This window comes from Salarias fasciatus, chromosome 6, assembly GCF_902148845.1.
Source record: "Salarias fasciatus chromosome 6, fSalaFa1.1, whole genome shotgun sequence".
NCBI classification, from domain to species: Eukaryota; Metazoa; Chordata; class Actinopteri; order Blenniiformes; family Blenniidae; genus Salarias; species Salarias fasciatus.
Window position 1 is genome coordinate 34,949,249 of NC_043750.1, and position 19,616 is coordinate 34,968,864.

The 19,616-nt window shown below is 45.2% G+C and overlaps 1 protein-coding gene across 1 annotated transcript; it reads right to left on the reverse strand.

Annotated features, from left to right (window-relative positions):
- Window positions 1-201: 201 nt before the first annotated feature.
- On the reverse strand, window positions 202-18,506 carry aspscr1 (ASPSCR1 tether for SLC2A4, UBX domain containing). Its single transcript, XM_030095044.1, has 17 exons — window positions 18,403-18,506; window positions 18,147-18,202; window positions 16,658-16,766; window positions 13,528-13,628; window positions 12,342-12,399; window positions 12,176-12,249; window positions 10,905-11,430; window positions 9,922-9,978; window positions 9,699-9,838; window positions 8,936-9,017; window positions 8,776-8,842; window positions 8,366-8,428; window positions 7,471-7,523; window positions 3,123-3,174; window positions 2,934-3,003; window positions 2,224-2,414; window positions 202-432 (listed from the first exon to the last, which is right to left on the reverse strand). Exons 1-17 carry the CDS (start codon window positions 18,490-18,492, stop codon window positions 422-424), a joined length of 1,800 nt encoding a protein of 599 aa, XP_029950904.1. The 5' UTR covers window positions 18,493-18,506; the 3' UTR covers window positions 202-421.
- Window positions 18,507-19,616: the final 1,110 nt, after the last annotated feature.

Genomic DNA, 19,616 nt, shown 5'->3' on the forward strand with positions numbered 1-19,616 from the left:
GTTGGTGCTTTTGCAGATTTAGAAAGTCCTGCTGAGGTGGACGTCCTGTTGTTTTTACGCTGTTCTCTGTCTCCACCTGCTGGTCAGTCGCTCTGCTCCGCATAAATATTAAATGCTCAAAGTGAGGCAGACATGAAGAAGTCTTTAAAGTTGAGTGAATTCCTCTGCTGTTTTCCAAACACGACACAGAAGGCGTTTTAAGCAACAACAGTCTTTAATCACTCCTCACTACATTTGTCCTCTTCAGTGCTCGCCACTCTGAGCGAGCAGCCGGAATGAAACACGGCAATTTCCCCCCCACAATTCAATAATTCACTAATTCATCTGTCCGTCATGAAGAGCCGCTGCGGAGCCTCTCAAAGTGGAGATTCTGATGCAGCGTGGCGTCACTCGGCGCTCCCATCAAACCGCAGCGCCGCTTTTATTTCTTACCTGTGCAGAAAACAAACAGAATCAACATATTAGCCTGATTTGCGATATGTATATTTAATAAATGTAGTCAATTCTAAATCCTTCATATGAGGAACAGCTTGCTGGGATTTGTTTTATAGGCATCTCTCCCAAACAGTGCACGTTCGTTCTGTGAATTATAAACGATCTCCAGGCCTGGAGTTTTTCTAATTCTGTCACATTTCAAAGAGCATCTCTCCAGGAATTCCAAACAAAGGCTGCAAACTCCGCCGGCATCTGATGTTGTTGAGAGACTGAAAGCTAATTTTATTGCAACGTAATAAAAAGCAGGGATATTAATAGTAACTGCATCTGAGGAGCAGGCGCTGGATGCAGTTCAAAACCAGCCTCGCCTCGCTCGGCTTCAGCTGTTTGTGAAAACTCATGTGCAACATGAATCTTCGCTAAACGCCTCAACATGGCTTCAACACGGCGTCCATCACCACCGCCGCTTCAGGACGGAGCTGGAGCCTTTTGTTCAAGCAAGGAGCGGAGGCGAGCAGCAGAAGGCCCACTTCTGCAGGGCGCGTGTGTGCGTGCGGGTGCATGTGCGCGTGTGTGTCCTCTGTTGTGGTCCACACATGGAATCTATAATTCCTGATTCGGCTCCCCGTCACCCCTCCTCTGTCTTTTTCTTTTAACTTTCCTCATGAAAGAGAAAACAACCACAACTCTCTTCAGAGACGAACACGGACACACACAGAGATCAGCCAGAAATAAAACGCACACAAACAAGCCAGGGAGAGAGAGAGAGAGAGTGAGAGAGAGAGAGAGAGTGAGAGAGAGGGAGAGAGGCACTCCAAACAGAGACGTCAACACAGTGACCAACAGAAACGCCACAATGAAACGAGAGCCGCTCAGAGCCTGGCCGGACCGCGGGGGCCGGAGCTATGTGATGTGGCCCAGCAGCAGGCCTCCCCGCCTGGCCGCTCACGGTCTGTAGTGGCCTCCTGGACCAGAGGGGGGAGAAGGGGAGGGGGGGCTCGGATTGAAGAACTAACTGGCTCATCTTCACATGCATGCTTATCCTGTGACTCATCAGAAATCTAGCATCCAAAAAGATGCGTCCTGCTCGACTGTGTGTGTGTGTGTGTGTGTGTGTGTGTGTGTGTGTGTGTGTGTGTGTGTGTGTGTGTGTTTGGATGGCTTGGAGGCTTTCTGCTCGTTCTCTGAACACAAAGCAACAGGAAGTGATCTGAGGACGGCCAGAGGGCGGGAATACTGTGAGTGTGTGGATGTTTCCACACCTGACATGACGCAGGTTCAACTGACTTGGCTAAAAAAAATAATAGTAAATAAAAATGCTTGTTGACACTTTTTTTATTGCTGGATCAAATAGAAAAGATATCAGTTAAATTCTTGATAGAACCAGACGGGAAACACAAAGACAAAAGTCACTTTTAAACATTTCTGATTACAAAGTGATATTATCACCAAGTTACATGTTTGGTTGCTCCTCAGACTGCCTGGAAGAACAGCTGCAGACAATCTGATTTACCAAAACAGAGAAGCTGAACGCTGCAGACACGTTGTCTGCCGGACAAATGGGAAGTTTGTAGAAACCTTATGTCTTATTCCACATCTTTCATTTATCTGAAATGAAACCCAAATGCATCTAAACACCCTGTCAACACTCAAAGCATCTAAACTGAAACGTTTCACGGAGTTTGAAAATTTGCATTGTGATAATTATAGCCCTTTGGTTAATCTTCTTCAATAGTGTGTGTGTGTTAGTGACTGTGTGTGTGTGCGTGAAGTCCTTCTTCTTCTGACCTGGGAGCTTCAGCCACTTGGGCACCTTTCCCGGGTCAGACCTGGTGGTTTTGGGAGGCTGGGTGTGTGTGGCCGGGTCCGGTTCAGGCTGTGTGGATCCTCCGGCGTTCATCGGCGGCTCTGAAGGCGGCGGCGGCGGCTCCTCGGCGGCCGCGGAGCCGGAGGGGGGCGTCGGGGAGCGCAGCATGCAGCTGAGATGAAGACAAAGATCAGCTTAAACCTTTTGACATGCGGGGCACGGATGTTACTCTGAAGGAGCGCGGGATGCTTAAACGTTGAGAAAATGCGTGCGCGCCTGTATTTTTCGGGCGGCGAAGACGAGCTGATTGTAAACGAGATGAAGATCTGAAACAGAGGCGGAGCCACGACCTTGTTAACGGAGCTAAAGGACAACAGGTGGGGGTCACTTCTGAAAAACTGGCTCTATCTTTAGCAGGTCTGGAAAATGGTGTGTGTGTGTGTGTGTGTGTGTGTGTGTGTGTGTGTGTGTGTGTGTGTGTGTGTGTGTGTGTGTGTGTGGAGGAAATGAGGGCGCATGGGGGCACCTGCTGTTTAGGCAGAACCTCAAAGGGATTCCAATGATGACAGCTTTGTGACAGGAAAATAGGCTGGTTGCCGCAGGATACAAGTGCATACATACACACCCAAGGCGCACGCACACACACACACACATGCACATTAAACACAAACCCACACACCAGAGCACATACCTTGCGATGGACTCATTTGCTTGCGAGGCTGAGACGGAGGACTGGAGCAGTTCTCGCTTTATGTAAAAATCTGCGGCAGAAACAAGACAAAAGTAAGTATTGTTGTGTCGCATACCTCAGTAATGCAGCGGGATCTGATTCAGATGAGCTTATTATGAAAGAAAGGAACCAAACAAAATGCATAAATACCTGTTTTAGCATTGGAGCCGAAGTATATGAGTGCGCCGGGAAACAGGTCGGCCTGCAAACAGGAAGAGGGAAAACAGAGGAGTGAACGGAAGCTTCAAAAATGTTCATTTCGGCTAAAAACACAGGAGAATCCAAACAACACGGCCTCCTGCTGCACAAAGCAAGGCGCCATCGCCACATCCAAGCCCGGCTTCGTTTCTGAGAGTGAGTCATTGCTGGGAGATCTGAACCAGAAAACCACGATTCTTTGAAGCAGACCACAAAATGAGCACCAATCAAACGGTCGGTGAAAACACTTTCACCCCCGAAGCGCCGCATTCCTCCCCGGTGATCGTCCTCCTCATCGTTATAATGGACCAGTCGCAGGCAGACGATCAACCGTACAATTAGGAGGTGGAAACAGACAGGCTGACAAAACAAGGAGCTCGTCTGTCACTGTGCGACGCAGGACGCAAACCCAGTCTGAGCGGGAGATCGTCAAGAAACGATCCAGAGGGAGAGACTGACGACGGAATAACAGCGCTAGAAACACAGTCTCAACACTGAATCCTGTCAAATCATGTCTTCAAAGACGTAAAACATTTGGCCACATGTAGCTGGAAGTAAAAAATATACTCGGTTAGTTCATGTCATGGGCTGAATAAGTGATCAGAATCTAGAAATGATCTTCAACATCGACACACCTGATCACCTGACTGAAACAGACTGAAAAGCGCCTCCAGTGGTCAATGAAATGCATTGCAGGTGGGACTGGACGCAATAGAACACTGGATGAAACAAGACTTTATTCATCCTACATTGCGGAACTCAAGACAAAAAAAAAAAAATCTTTCTATATTGTATGATTATTTTCAAATATAAATAACAAAATCCCATTTTCAGTCTCAGCCAGAAAGTCTGGAGGGATGATATGTTCCATTTTATTGAGCTCTCCATTGTCTTAAACAGGATTAAAACCACATCTACACTTTCTCCATTCACGTCCCGCTCCTTTTAAAGCAGGTTTCTAACTTTGTGATACGACAGTAACTTTTCAGAGATGTGATTGATTCCAGGCCGTCTCTCGAACGTCCATCTCTTTAAATCCGGCTTGCAGCTGCATCGATCACGCAGCACTTATCTCACAAAGCTTTTTGTGTTGTTTTGCAGTTTGGGCCTTTAACCCATTAAGAAGCGAGGAGGTATTTCTGTGAACTCTTTTAACGAGCAGGTGCGATGTTTGCATGCCGCTCCCCTTAAACCTCAGCGTGAAGAGATTTCTCTCCTGGAGTCCGGCGAACCGCCGGGCAATTTTTTTGGTCATCGCTTTAAAAAAAAAAAAAAAAAAAACCCACAGACATCATTAAAGGCCCGAGAGGAAGGTTCAGTTCCCAGGTTTACTGAAGTAATGGCCATCCTTCCTCTGATCTCATAAATTAGTCAACAACTATTTCCACAGTTGCCATCATCATGAATGATTCACGAGGTAAAGAGTAAAATAAGCGCTTGTTGAATCCTGTGAGTTTATTAAAGAGCGTCGCCACGTTGTTGCCATCCGCCGACCTTTTAACTGGACAGTACTGTTTAAAACTGAACGGTGCATTTTCACCATGTCAGCAGTCTCAACACACCGATTCACACACCGTGCACGCTTGCTCACACACTGCAGCACGCTGGGATTCAGAGTCAGTGGACACGAGAACAAACCAGCAATACAACAAAACCGTTTCTGAACAAAGTCATCAAAGTGTTTCAACCGAACAAATATTAGCTGAACACCATCAATGTGAAGAAATAAAACCATGTCCGCATTAATCGACGAATTATTACTGGACACTTTTACCGACAAGAAACATCTCAAAAAAACTCATCCAGGTTCATGTCGCAGATAAAACGGCATGAGATGGTTGGTGGTGAACGTTCATCATCTCACAGCACAGTGCTGTTTGTGTGGAGCGTGCATGTTCTCCCTGTGCAGCTTCAAATCCAGTGCAAACTGTTCAACATAGATATGAAGTATCCCGTCCCTTTGAGGCCGTAGCTGAGATGGAGATGGCGAAAAGATGAACTGATGTATCAATATGAACTGTAATCCAAAATATCAAGGGCAAACGTTCCAGTCAAACATCGTCCTTTAGTTTACCTTGAACATGCGAACCACTGAAACCAGTTAATATGAAGATTTAAGGTCAATATCAAAAGAACTCGCTTTCCTGTTTTTTTTTTTTTGTTTTTTTTTGAAGCAGGTTCCTTGAATTTAGACTTTTGTTTGTCCATTTCTACCCAGATCTACTCTGAAGGAGGGTGAATGTGCGTCTTTAAAGAAACTACTGAAGGACCTGGGAGATATCAGGTTAAAATCAAATGAGGCAGATGGAAAAATGGACATATGGATACGGATGAGGCATGAAGAGTCAATAAACTAATGATGAATCTGATACTTTTTGTCAGAAACAGCATGCATGCAGTGCAAAAAAGGGCCTTTTTAACCACAGAAATCCAAATATAATTCAGCAGCCAGTTCAGCAGAAGTGACAATGATCACTTACAATCAGCCAAAACATTAAGATCACATGGACGATGGTAGTTTCTGTCATCCTGAGGATCCTGAATCTCCTCCCACTAACGGCCACCACGGGAACAGGAGCGGCTTCACCGGTTCCGGCTGGTCGCTGTGTCACTTCACCGGTCAGCGGTGTAAAAACACCAGGACGGTGCAGCCGGGCTTCTCCTCCACTACGACCCGTCCCGCACACAAAGGCCCTTTCTCCGTCGCTTCTTTTGTGCGGCTCGTTGCTAAATTGGGACGCGGCAGCCTAATTGCTGCGAGCAGGAAACACTGTGTTACGGTGAAACAACGGGCATTCCTGCCATCCTGCTCGCCTTGGCAGCCGCCACTCCACTCGGGATACGACGCGCAACGTATGTGTGTGTCAAACAGAAAGAGTGTGTAGAAAAAAAAAAAAAAGGAATGGAGAGAGCGAGAGAAAGGAAAAGAGGCCGAACGGATCCTGATGGAAGACAGAGGGGGAGACGGATGAGGGAGGGGACGCCGGGTATCAAAGGGCTTCTGGGTTGGGAAACATTCCTTTCCTGACATGACACAAAGTGATTAAAGTGTGTGTGCGTGTGACGGAGCGAGCGAGGGGAGACACATGCGTGTGTGTGTATGTGTCCAAAAAAAGACTACAGATGCCCTGTGTGTTCTACGACTGATGTATAGACAGGAAAACAGAGCCAGACTGAGTGTGTGTGTGTGTGTGTGTGTGTGTGTGAGAGATGTCACCAAAAGGATTAAAGATTTTGTTTTTGAGCGCTTTAATGCTTTTAAGTCCCTAATAGACAGAGACACCGGGGTGAGGAGAGGGGTGAGGCGCATGAGAGGGTCCGGAAAGACGGGCTGTGGGAGCTGTGGGGCCGGAGGACGGCCGGAGCGGAGCTGGGGTCCCGCAGAGGGACGGCGAGCGGCGAGAGTTCAGGAAGGGACAGAGAGAGCTGGAAAACAAAGAGAGGCTGGCGAATTACATCAGATTCGATCCAGAGAGATCGTGGCACCAGGAGGGCGTATATACACACACACACACACACACACATTACACACACACATTTCAAAGTGTGCGTTTGAGGATTGTTATCTTTTGTACCAGTCCCTCTGAGGAGCCGAATCTCGTTCATCATCACAACACGATCTCACTTCAAACAGCGCTCCCTTCCTCCCCTCTGCCGTCTCTGCTGCAGGTTGAGTCAAAGTGTGGAGCGAGCGAAGCTTTTCAAGTTATTCTTAAATAATGTACCTGAGAATAGAAGAGCAATCGCAGTCTGTGGAGCAGCAAAATGATCACAGTTCTTGTTTTTCTTCATTTTGTTGTTTTTTTACTATTTGTAATCCCTTCATCACAACTGTTTCATTAACAAACCGGCTCTCGAAACTCAAAGGCAACAAAGCATCAAGGCTGCCCATTGCTCTGTGTGTGCGTGTGTGTGTGTGTGTGTGTGTGTGTGTTTGAGAAGATCAAAGTGAGGCCTGTATTAACCCCATGTGCCAGTCTGGGAAAAATCAAGCCCAGCTGGGGTCAAGGACAGTGGAGAGGGGGGAACAAGTGTGAGTGGAAGCGGGAGAAGAGGGAGAAGAGGGGGAGCCGGGAATGCGGTGGGCTTTGAAGAGGAGACAAGGACCAGCCGATACGTTTTACAGTCGCTGTGAGCGCGGCGGCATGTGTCCCAGAAAGCAGCCAGAGATTTGTCCTGTTCTGGGGTTTGTCGTCGTGGCTCGTTTGATTCAAATCAATCATTTTATCACCAGCTTTTCTTTTTTTTTTTTTCCTTCTTCTTCCCCAACAAGTTTGGAAGACGCCATGATAACTCTTACCTGGAAAAGTGTGGCCGAAGCGTCACTCAGAATGGTTTTTGGAGGCGTGATAACTGGAAACACATTGAAAAAAACGGTCCAGATTACACACCGGAAAAGAAGCGTCTCTCTGATTACATTAGTCTAAAGCTGTCAGTTGTAATCGCGATTAATCCATTGAGGTCTGCCAATTGGGCCAAAGAAAAGAACTAGAGGATAATAGTCTTTTTCCTGACATTGGGAGTGATTTATGAGGATTAGGTTCTTCATTGCAATTAATCTCAACTTTAAAAAGGTTAACTGTTGACAGCTCTCCATGAATTAATCACGATTAATTGCGATCAATGCGATTAAAACGGACAGCACTACATTAGTCATATGCAACAAAAATGATAAATCCATTTATTTTTTTCATCATAAAGCCGATCAAGCTGCTTCATACAAACAACCAAAGAAACACAGAAATCACTAAAACTTTCCTAAACTCTCATACATTTGAAATCAATCTGGGTGTTTTCAGCTTCCTACAATAGGAACGACTCTCTTTCAGTAGCTTAGTTTTACCAAATCATAAACTGGATAAAACATGAAACACGTGGAGATCAACTAAGAGAATCTTTTCCTCAAAATGAAATCAGTATCAAAATCTAAAATCCTTTTAGGGTCACAGGAGATTCGGCTTTTCTGTTGAATCTAACTGATTTCAACTGCTGTAATGACGCTGAAATGAAACACGTTACAATGAGAAACTTCATTAAAAAAAGAAAAGAAAGAAAAAATTCTAAATTTTTTTTTACTGAGTTTATTTTAATCACAGATGGAGGAAATCACATCCCAAGACAAAAACATTTTTTTAAGGACATCTTCATATTTGCTGACTGTCATGTTTGGTGATCATGTGATTAAAGACACTTACACAGGTAGAAACTGAGCTGAGGATCCTCCAGATGACTCCTGACAAACTGCTTCACGGCCCCAACTGGACACACACACACACACACACACAAACACACACACACACACACACACCCGGAAAACACCAGCTGAGGCATGAAAACAGCGATCGGTCCGCATCTGCGACCGCGATTCATTTGTCAGAAGGAATTTCCCTCCAATTTGCTGTTCTCGTGGCTGCGGCGTTGCGTCTAATCCCTGGAATTACAGGCCTGCCTCAGCCTCTCTGTCTCCGTCACTCCGCCGCCGCCGCCGCTCTCTGCGGCGAGGGGAAGCCGCCGCAGCCCGGCGCATTGCAGCCATACCTGTGGCTAGCCAGCTGAAATGAACACTCCCGACGCGACACACACACACACTCACAAACACACATACCTGTCTCCAAAGGTCTGAAGAAGCCCTGCAGGACGTGCCTGTCTGGAAACTGGACCCTCAGGACCACCTGGAGAAGCACAGAGGCAATACATCCTGCGTGTTTTAAACCGATGTGTGACTTTAAAAACGCTCCCGGGTGTGTCGGGTTGTCTCGACTCACTTTGGGATATCGATCGAGCTTCTCCTTCATCTGCGCTTCTCTCAGGGATTTGGTCATGAGCGGCGCCTCCTCCAGGAACTTCCTGCAGGGACGAAGGAGAAACTTCAAATGAAACAAAAACCCTGTTCAGAGAAAAGTGAGAGTCCAAAGTTCCATCCGCTGCCCTCGCTCGTGTGTGGTCGTGTGTGTGTGTGTGTGTCAGAGGCGCAGACAAATTGCTGTGGTCGGCTTAATTCCACCCTCTGTAATTGCAGTCATTGAGATGGTAGCGGCGAAGCCGGCGGAGGCAGCGCGGGCCGAGATGAAAGGACGCGCACGGCGAGGCCTCGTCCCGACGGCGTTTCGGTCGCCGGCTGGAAGACGAACGTCTACACGGCACAGGATCGCTGATTGCTCCTTAGTGAACCATATTTAGAGGCTTTTGTAGCGTGCGTGGTGTCTGATAAGTGAGAACATGCTTTGCAAACACACACCGTGTCTCAGCAGCTGCGGTCCGCCGCCGCCGAACCGAACTCCTGCGCATCTGTTTCAAAGAAGCGCTCATAAATAAACGAGAGCTTCAGGAGGCATGCGGCGATGCTCGCCGTCCAGCCGGCCCCTGGCCTTGCTATTCTGCAATTACGGGTCAGACGCCGACGGCCCGCTGCCAAATTATGACTAATTACCTGCTCCTAAACATCTGATCCAGACGCGTTTCTGCAGCAACAAGGTTTTTATACTAAATATCTCGCACAAACACACACTTCTCCTGCCTCCTCCTCACCTCTCGCTCTTCAGCTGAGCAAAGCGCTTCCTAATGTCGTCCACCGTCACTTCGAAGAACTCGTCGGGCAGATCGGCGTGATCCTCCGACTGGCGGGACAGCGAGTCCACGTGGTAGATCAGCGACTCCCGCTCCACCGGCTGCAGACGGACAGCAGGGTTTAGAACGACGCTTAGCTTTAACTTAAAGCGGAAACAAAGCAGAGAAATCAGCAAGTTCTTACCTCCAAGAACTCCTCCGGGTTCACGTGCTCATCCTGCCGACTGGAATTAGTTTTACACTGTTGAAAGAAAGAAATAAAGCAGGTCCAGTTAAAATCTTTGCTATAAACAAAAAGAAACTCCATTCATATTCAGGAGACGGTCTCAGACTGAATGTCCAGCAGAAGAACAGACGTGGATATTTTAAGACTTTGGAGCATTTCTCTTCTGTCTTTTGGGTTTTGGGAGATTGAAGCATTTTCTTCCTCCGCCGGGGGAGGCTGTGTCTCCGTCTTCCAATTAAAACGATTTGATTTGGATCCTCCTGAATGCCCTGTCCACATGTCAAAGTGTCCTTGAGCGAAACGCCAAACCACAAATTACTCCCGATGGAGGGTGAGAATCTGGCAAAACAGCCGTCATCAATCTGTGTGTGTGTGTGTGAGTGTGTTTGGTAAGTGATATATATTTGACACTTCATAAAGACTTTCCTCTTTTTGTTATTAAATTGAGATGTTTTGGTTTTTCACAAATCAGCTAAAAATGTTTAAAACTTCAAGTCATTTCTGCTACTGCTGAGTTAACCTAGTGCCACATGAAATCTGCTGTGGACGCCATTTTCCTGACCGCAGCACTGATGCTTTTGAATCTTATTCCCGATTTTTTTCAATAAAAATGTTACCTTCTATCTTTTTCCTGCTTCTCCAGAGCTAAATCCAGGTGATGTCAGCTGTGTCAACTTGGAAATCCTTTTTTGAACGTCAACGTTTTGGCAGTTTGAGGCTGAAAGCCATCCTGAACTGAAGGAAAACTAATCCGAGCACAACATCCATATAGAAAACGTTTGGTGTCTTTCAAGAGGATCACATGTTCTCTTTTAGCAAATTCAAAGCAAACAAGGCTAAGGAGTCCTAACTCCACTCAGAAAATGGAAATGAGTCTTGGGCTTGGTGAGACCCGAGTGTCTTCGCTGTAAAATGTGCAGAAATTTTAATTTATAAATCACCTTGGTGCTTGAACCGTGGCTGGATTTGGCTTTCTTCGCTTTGGGCGATTCGACCGCAGCGGGCATGGCTGAGAGTGAGGATGAGGAGGATGATGAAGGCGCGGCGCGTCCGGCGGGGCCGCCGAGGCGCTGACCTCCTCCAGAGAAAGGAACGAAGGGAGCGGAGGGAGCGGAGGAGGAGGACGGGGGCGAGCCGAGTCCCGACGGCCCCGCCTCCTCTCCGTCCTCCACCGGCGATGAACTTCCTGCCCGAGGGGCTTCGTGCCGAACTGTATTCTGGGAGTCTGAACCGTCCGCCGGTTGAACCGGGCGCGCGCTTGTCGCCGTGACGGGGGAGAGCGGGGACGTCTCCATCGGCACGTCGGGGCTGGGATCTGTGTTTGGCACCTCTGCTGGAAGCGACGGGGTGGGGCCGGGCTGAGGCGGCGGGCCGGGGGCCGTTTCCTTGGCAACAGGCGTGGCTGGAAGAGCGGCCGTTTCAAACGCATCTTCTTCTCCTGGCGTTTTATCCTTTTTCAGTAAAAACCTTCAAAAGAAACAATGAAAATAACTTCATGGTTAGTCCGGAGTGAAGCAGTTCCAAGTCCGTGAAGGTGCATCTGCTGCAGGCATTCATGAAAAACACATTTCTAATGTCACAGAAAGTTACAGCGGGTTCTGTAACGACGCCATGAGCAGCCTCCTTTTTCAATCACAGCCTGAGGAAACAGAAAGCAACAGCTCAATGATCGACTGAAGCCATTCTATTTAAATCGAAGGATAAAATGACTTTGGTACTTCTTGAAAGTTAAAATGATTCTGAAATGTTAAATATGTCCATATACTTCTGCGGCTTCGCTGTCGATGACTGTGACTGTCAGCTGCTCCGAATTCTCATCATGACAGTTTAAAACATATAACAGGCCACTTTGGACACAATAAAGGGGAGATACTCATATATACAGCACACATATGTTTGTGTTCAAATGTAGGGAGTAAAAATACTAAGTCATCTGAAAAACAAACAGTAAAGCAGCTTAAACATCTCAGTAGAAATCTCTTGTTGCGCGGCACCTCTGTCCATCATAATGTAAATGATTGATGAAGCAAGAGGAGTTGAAACTTCATTTAGTATTACATCGAACACATGCCGCCAATAGGTGTGATTGTTCTACAATAAAGCAAAAGAAGGTGAAGATGGTGTGATTTCAGTTCTCTCCAGCTATTAGAAACACTTCGCACTGCTCTGTGTACAAGTCAGAAGCAAAGAACACAGAGAAGAAGCAGGATACCTGACGATGGCACTTCCTCCTGTGAGACCCAGAGACTTGAGCGTGGCCTTCTTCAGTGCTTCTTCCCCACTCACCTTCGGTCAAACACACACACAGAAACAGCTGTGTTACCATAAAACTCACTTTCATGTGGGGGGAACGGGAGCGTTAAAGGGACGTCACATACCTCGTCTCTCATGTAAACACAGACAGGAGTGGATCCTGACTCCGACAGCAGCGATCCGCTGGAGAAAGGGGACGATACGGTGAAAAGAAGTGACACCGTTACCAAGAAGAAGGTTGGATTTGCTTTACTGGTGACAAAATCAAAGCAGACTTCTTTACATTCTTCGGGGGGGAGTCGGCTCCGCGACTTCACACGGAACTCGTGCGATGCAGTGGCGCTCAGTCCGCATGTGCAAACCATGTGTGCCCAATCCCGAGGAGAACCTAATTGAACCATAAATGTTTTACTATTGTTCTCCCCAATCCTGAAAATCAAAGCTTTCCGCTTCGCTTTCACGACATTCCCCGAGCCTGTAACACTGTTGTAGAGCGAATGCTCATTTCATGGAAGCGTAGCTTCCTTGGGAAGGGATCGGGATATGGAGTGACGTCAGTTAATAGAGATGAGATGAGGGCTGGACGGAGGCTGCAGCACCTGGAACCGAGCAGCTGGAACTACTGAGGAACAGCTGTCTGGACGGGGGTGTGTGTGTGTGAGTGTGTGTGTTTGAATGAGCGTCGGCGACGTGTGGAAGAAAACTCACTTCAGTGGACGATGATAAGAAGGAATGTTATCTTAGACTCTGTTTCAATCCTTTGAAAAAAAGGTATGGAAGCAGTGATTTTAAATATTCTATGAAGCATTTTTGTACGTTTATTTTTAATTTGATTTAGTTTCACGTACAGAATTTCTATAATTTGCACGGTGGTGACAGAAACTGATTTTGTTCTTTTTAATAGCTTCAGTCTGGAGGAGCCGTTCGGAACAGGCAAAAGGGAGAAAGTGTTCCAACACTTGGTGCAAGGGGAAAAACACATTCACAGGTGGTCTGGTGCTTGTGAGACAAAACCTGCGGAAATGAAACTACTGGATGTACTTCAGTGAGAAACAATGTCAAATTTTGTTATGCGCACTAAAAAAAAAAAAAAAAAGTAAACGTTTCACATCACCAGCTGCACTAAATACTTTCAGCTCAGCAGTCACACGTTCAGTCCATCACAAACGGCGGCGGACTGCTTTTCCTGATGCATCAAGTTTATGGTTGGAAGCCTTTTCTGAAGGAGCAATGCAGATTATGTGAAGGAAGTTGACACCTCGACCCTGAGCGTAAGCGACACATTTATCTCCACACTCTTCAAACACACACCTGATCTCTGGGAAATGTGTGAGCAGCTCCCACAGAGTCTGTCCAGAGGAGAAGGACGCCTGGAGTCGAGAGCCGTCCTCCCTCTGCAGAGCAATCCGCACCTGATGAGACCAGCAGAGAGCACAGTGTGAGTGGAAGCGGCCGACACACACACACACACACACACACACACACACACACACGCACCGACAGACACGCTGCAGGAGCAAACGGCAGGTCCTTGGTGTCCTCTCAGCAGTGTGCATGCTCTCAGAAGCTCACACAGATTTTGGTTTATTCATCTAATACGCTAACGTAGCAGGGGACGATGTGACAAGAGACAACAGTTAAATGTGATCAAGAAACACATAAAATAAAACAGCTGGAAGCCATTTTATTAACACTGAGCAGACCGTCGCATCACTTTGAAGTGTCCATTCAATTTTTTCTTTAAATCAATTCCCACTTAAGGCTTCCTTTAAGCACAACGGAAGCTTAGACTAAGTCGACACATGACCTTTAACCTGAGACAACAGAAAGAGAATCTCCCTCGGTGGGCGTTTGAGTTCTTGGCTCTTCAGTCTTGAGCTACTCTGCACAGAGAAAATTCTCTGATCAGCAAATCCGATTACGCTGCACATGTGGGCCAAACTTGGCCTGAAGCTGACAACACCAGGCATCAACGTGATCAATGCCCGAGTCCTGCTTTTTTTTCCCTCTTTGAGTCACTCGATCGGTTGTTCGTGTTTACTCAGCAACAGCGTTGTCCAGCAGAGAAAACACGCCGCGCTCGGCCACGGCGGGAGAGATGAAAGGACGGCCTTGGCCGTCAACGGACGAACACGTCACACTCACACACCGGCCGAGGTGTGTGTGTGTGTGTGTGGCGGGAAATCTGCGAGGCAGCAACAGTCAGCCATCCATCAAATGAACAAAAACAGCAGATCAAACCCAGCCGAGATTTTACTGCTTGGATTTTGATGGCATGAAGTCATAGGAAACTACAGCTCAGCCTCAAAGAGTTTTATTGGACAGGAATCAAAGAGAGAGCACACGGAGAATTCAGGTAATTCCAGGTACTGAGAAAAACGAAAAACACAACATGCACAGCTAATTGAATCATAAAATCACACTAAAAATCCATTAAAATAACAAGGCATCAACTGATCAAACAGGATGATTATCATCACAGCAGGTTCACGATGTTGCAGCTGGATTCGTCTTCGGCTGTCTGGTGCAGCAGTGGGAAGATTTAATCATGTCAAAATGTTCATAAGTTCGCCATTACGGCTGAAATGACCGTGGTTTTGGCATCAAGTGGAATACTGCCATTAATGTGGTGAAATTAAAATGAGCTGTAAAGCCTCAAAATAACAATAACAAAATCAGTCCTTCCACTTACAAATCGAATCTGCAATAAAACTGGCGGCATGTCTCATGTCTGGAATTTTATGTAAACCTGTTAAGTATTGGTGTAACTGTTTAGAGAAACAAGCTCCTGAGCGCAGTTCTGCTGGTTTGAATCCCTCTGCAGACAGTTCACCACTATAGGCAACCTTGAGCAAGGCACTGTAGCCCCAAATGCTCAGGATTTATCAGTTGGAGCACTAAGACTCAAACACCAAGCATCCAATAATGAACTCTCCATTATTACAAAGATGTACTGTTGTTTTTACTCTAATCTGACCTTTTTGTTATCTCTGGTTCAGTGATAATAAAACTGCTATCGCCATTAAATTAGTGAAGAAAAACAAAACAAACTTCCTTTAAAAAAAAAAAAACAGATGTTAGAAATAGTCAATTAAACTGTTCAAAATACCTGAAACTTTTTAGTTTATAAGTTTTGTTCATATCTAAAACAAACTAACAAAACTTTCACTTGTATTCTACCTCTTGGCGCCGTCCCTGTGCTTCAATGACTGATGGAAGCTCTTCAGATGAAGTAAAACTCCTGATGTATGAAACTCTTTCCTCCGCCGGTTTGTGAATTATCCTCCTGTGTGCATTTATTCTTTTATGAGAGGCACCTGACTACACTTCTCCTCTTTGGTTACGCAGGTGTGGAGGGTAGTTTTTTTTGTAATGGTTTGGGAATTTGGAGTCAGCACCCATCGGGGTGCTGAATGAGGGAGTGACGCGAGCTGCGTGGCCGTGAAGGAATTTTCCAACAACACGGGTTATTACGACCGAGGCAAGAGAAGCTGGTCCACATACGAGATGCTGAGCTAGTACCGGTAAAGGCTGCATGTGCGGAAATGATGATAACCGAGCCCAGGAGGGATGGGAAGTCAGTGCTGGGATGGTAACTGGAGTTTTTTCCTGGTGCAAGCTGTTCCACCTCTCCTGGCTAAATCGGCAGTCAGAAGATAATTCTAAATAAAGACAGCAGCAGGTCTCCTGTGACTGCTGTGACTCAGGTAGCTCAATATTAAGCTCTCTCTCTCTCCAGTGTGCGCCATAAAATAAAATAAAACCCCGATAGAGTCATATTTCATCGATGCAGCTCCTGGCAGCGATTAGGATTCCTTTGACTCCTCAGCATCGGAGTTCGCTTATGTTTTCTACAAGCACTGGGAATGTTTGATGAGCATGTTCAATAATATTAAACGTCAAATGTGTTTGTGTAGCACACTGTGTCTGTTTTTGACCTAGATCAGATCTTTTCACAAAGTTTCACAAACTGACTATAACCGTAATTTATATTTAGACAATTATTAATTCTCTTCTAACGTAAGAACATATTTAAATGGTCAAACAGAAGTTTCAGGCACTTTATTTCTTACTTTTCAGTGTAAATACAGACTATCATAATGTAGTGGCTAAACATTTTCAGGAGCCCACCAAATCATTACCATGATAAGACAGCCTAGACATCGAAGTCCTTATTAAATAACACAAACATTAACAAATATTTCTTCCTATTTTGAGAAAACTAAATCTATGCAACAACCTTACAATTCAGACATAATTCCACAAATACAATTGACCATCATATCACAACCGCTACTGTACTTGAATTATAACATTTAGTTATTTTAACACTAGTTTTGTCATGATTTTGCTCCCACAGCAATTTTCCACTGAAAGCTCTCGTCAGTCAATGTCTCCATCCCACAAATACAGACGTGCTCCCGCTTTCCTTTTAACTAACCTGGGCTTCGGCTTGCTTCTTTGTACTTGTAACCATTTCCAGTTTAGCATTGTTGGGTAGGTTGGCAAACCTCCAGGGCAGAGTCAGGTCAACAACAGTCCTCTGAAACCTGTCCAAAAGTGAAAACACAGTAAAGATGAACAAAAATGTGGCAGTCACTTTCTTAGTATTCAATAACAACAGCAACAATGTTCCCTCTGAAAATGATAAGTTGGCATAACCTTAAAAACAAAATAAACCAAAAAATCTGAATGGAGTAGAGGGAATTAGGTTAGTTTTGTTCACAGAAAATTAATCCATAAATATTTTAAAAGGCCATTTTTGAGTTGTGGTTTTCAAAGAAACAAAATCAGCAATTGTTCAAGTATAAAACTTTCTACATGTTATCATGTTTCTTTAGTCCTTTAAGACAGAAAACTAGAAATATTTTGTATGTTGGATTTCTGATGGAGTTATGTTCTCCCTGTGCATGTGTGGATTTTATCATCATACTCTGGATTCATCACAGTCCAAAGACATGCAGATTAAATGGATCCTTTGTTTCTAAACTGAATGTAAGTGTATGTGACTCTCAGCCTCGCTCTGTTTTCCCTGTGATGGACTGTTGTCCTGTCCGGGATGTAAGCAAAGCTTTCCCCATGTTAAGCTTGGCTTGAGTTCCCTACAACAATAAGTACATTACGTTGACGCTGAGTAATTATCAAAGAAAACTCCATTATAGATGTAAAAACAGAAACACTCCAGCAACTGAGTGAAACAACACAGCACTTTGATCAAATGCCAGAAACCTTCCTCATTTTCTGACATTGGACTGCATCATGCTATTTAAGTCATACGCTGAAATATTTACACTTTCTTACACACAAATGCAATTTTTCATGATGCTATTTTGAACTGGAACTTTTAATCTTTGCAGTCTTTTATATATCTTAGAAGTGTTGGTCATTTTGTGCTGTAAGAGCAGAATTTTTGATTGCTGAAGTGTGTACACACCTGGATGCTTGGAAAAGATGAGTGTGAGTGAACAGGACAAGTAGTGGATGTGAGAAAATAAGCCAGGTGTTCTCTTGTGGATTATGACAAAGACTTTTCATTCATTCAACACAACTATCAGCACATCGATTAGGTAATGCTGCTGGATCATTTCAGTGGCATAAATCACTGGTTTGGCCTCTACAAACACGTTTCAGCTCTTTTTATGTATTCTTGATATTTTAAATAGGTATTCAATATTACCACGTGTCTGTTACTAATTTGTTGATTCATGCTGTTGTAACAACAGGATTGTCAATTGATCAATAACGTGTGCACATATTACACATTCATAATGACACGACACTGATCTCCAGTTTTTGGTGTCATTTTGAGTCATTCGACAGTTTTTGTCCAATGCAGCTCCTTCTTCATTATTAATGTGTAGCAGTTTAGATTAAGTGAAAAGCAGCGCTGTGTACTGAAGCCCACTCAGTGACCAGCTCCACGTACTCACTTCAAACCGTGGTCGTCCGGGTTAAATCCGTGCTTTTTGCACACGTCCTCCAACACCTGAGTGTTGAAATAAAGATTTTCAGCTTTCTATTTCCATTTCAGAGCCACAAAAACAGAAAGTGATCTGTCACTGGCTAACAACTGTTAGCCGAACAAGCTAGCACAGAGAAAACAAGTTCCGCGACAGAGACAAACACACCGATTTAAACAAAACGGAGACACCGGAGAGCGCCGAACGCTCCCAGAACACGGTTTACCTGCAGCAAGGGGGTGTTTGGGGACACTTTAATAGTTTGCCTTCTCCCGTTTGGTGTGAGAACCGTCACAGCTGAGCCGCTGGCCGCCATCGTGGGTCGTGACGTCACGTTGTTTGTTTGAAAAAACTTTATTAAAAACAACAGAGTGACACTTTTAACCCTTTACAGTCCTGGTAGTGTTTTACTACGTTTTTGGTTTTAGTTCTGATAGAATCATGGAGGTTTTTATTTCCAGATATGTTCAGGATGGGAGGAATTAGTTTCTGAAATTTGGTAAGGGTATCTGTTGTGTCAAAATGAAGCATTCACTGGTTGATATATGGCCTTTGGGTGTCAGTGCATGGAGTGATCAGTCCTCTTGGGTTTTAATCCATGCTGGAATGTGGATATGACAAGTTTGAATACTCTCCCGGTGCATACAAAGGTTTTCTCCAGACCTGTACTTACCCATATTGCCATCGATAGGGACCAATATCTGGCACTAAGTCCATTGAAACACCTTTGCTCCAGCACCATGTGGCCCTTTTAGACAAAAAAAATGAATAGATGGTTATTATCTATTGTGCGTAAGTAATCGTTTCAGAGAAATTGAGAAGGACGTATAATTCAAGAGCGTATTTATGGTTTGCTTAAAGGTGCTGTAGGCAGGATTCCGCATCTCCGCCATCTTGCTTGGGTTTACCTAAGCAAGATGGCGATTTGACCCATCTAAGATAGCGATTTGAATCCCAGCACAGCCAATTCTGTCCTGTTTTCTCTGATATCACGCCCTTACGCAAGTTAAGCCCCTCCCACAAGAACGTGCGACAAACGCCCCTCGACCAATCACAGTTAGAGCCTCATGGGCTTCTCTGATTGGTCAAAGATACCTGGAGCTGTGGAGATTCCTTTTCAGCTCAGAACAGAGACAGATGGAAACGCTGCGCCCTCGCGGTAGTGCAGTTATGCTACACTCCTAAAGGATTATCAATGGATACTCTAACATTTAATCCAAAGTAAACACAGAAAAATTAGCATTGACTAGCAAAATCCTGCCTACAGCACCTTTAATGCATTTACTGTATATTAACTGCTACAAAGAAATTATGAGGAAAGTTCTTATGTATTGACTTCTGTGGGTCAAAACTTCATCAGTGTAATACCTGATTAATTGCATAGTCTTGGGTGGTTAAAGTCTATACACATGACAAACACCTGAAATAAAAATTCTAGCA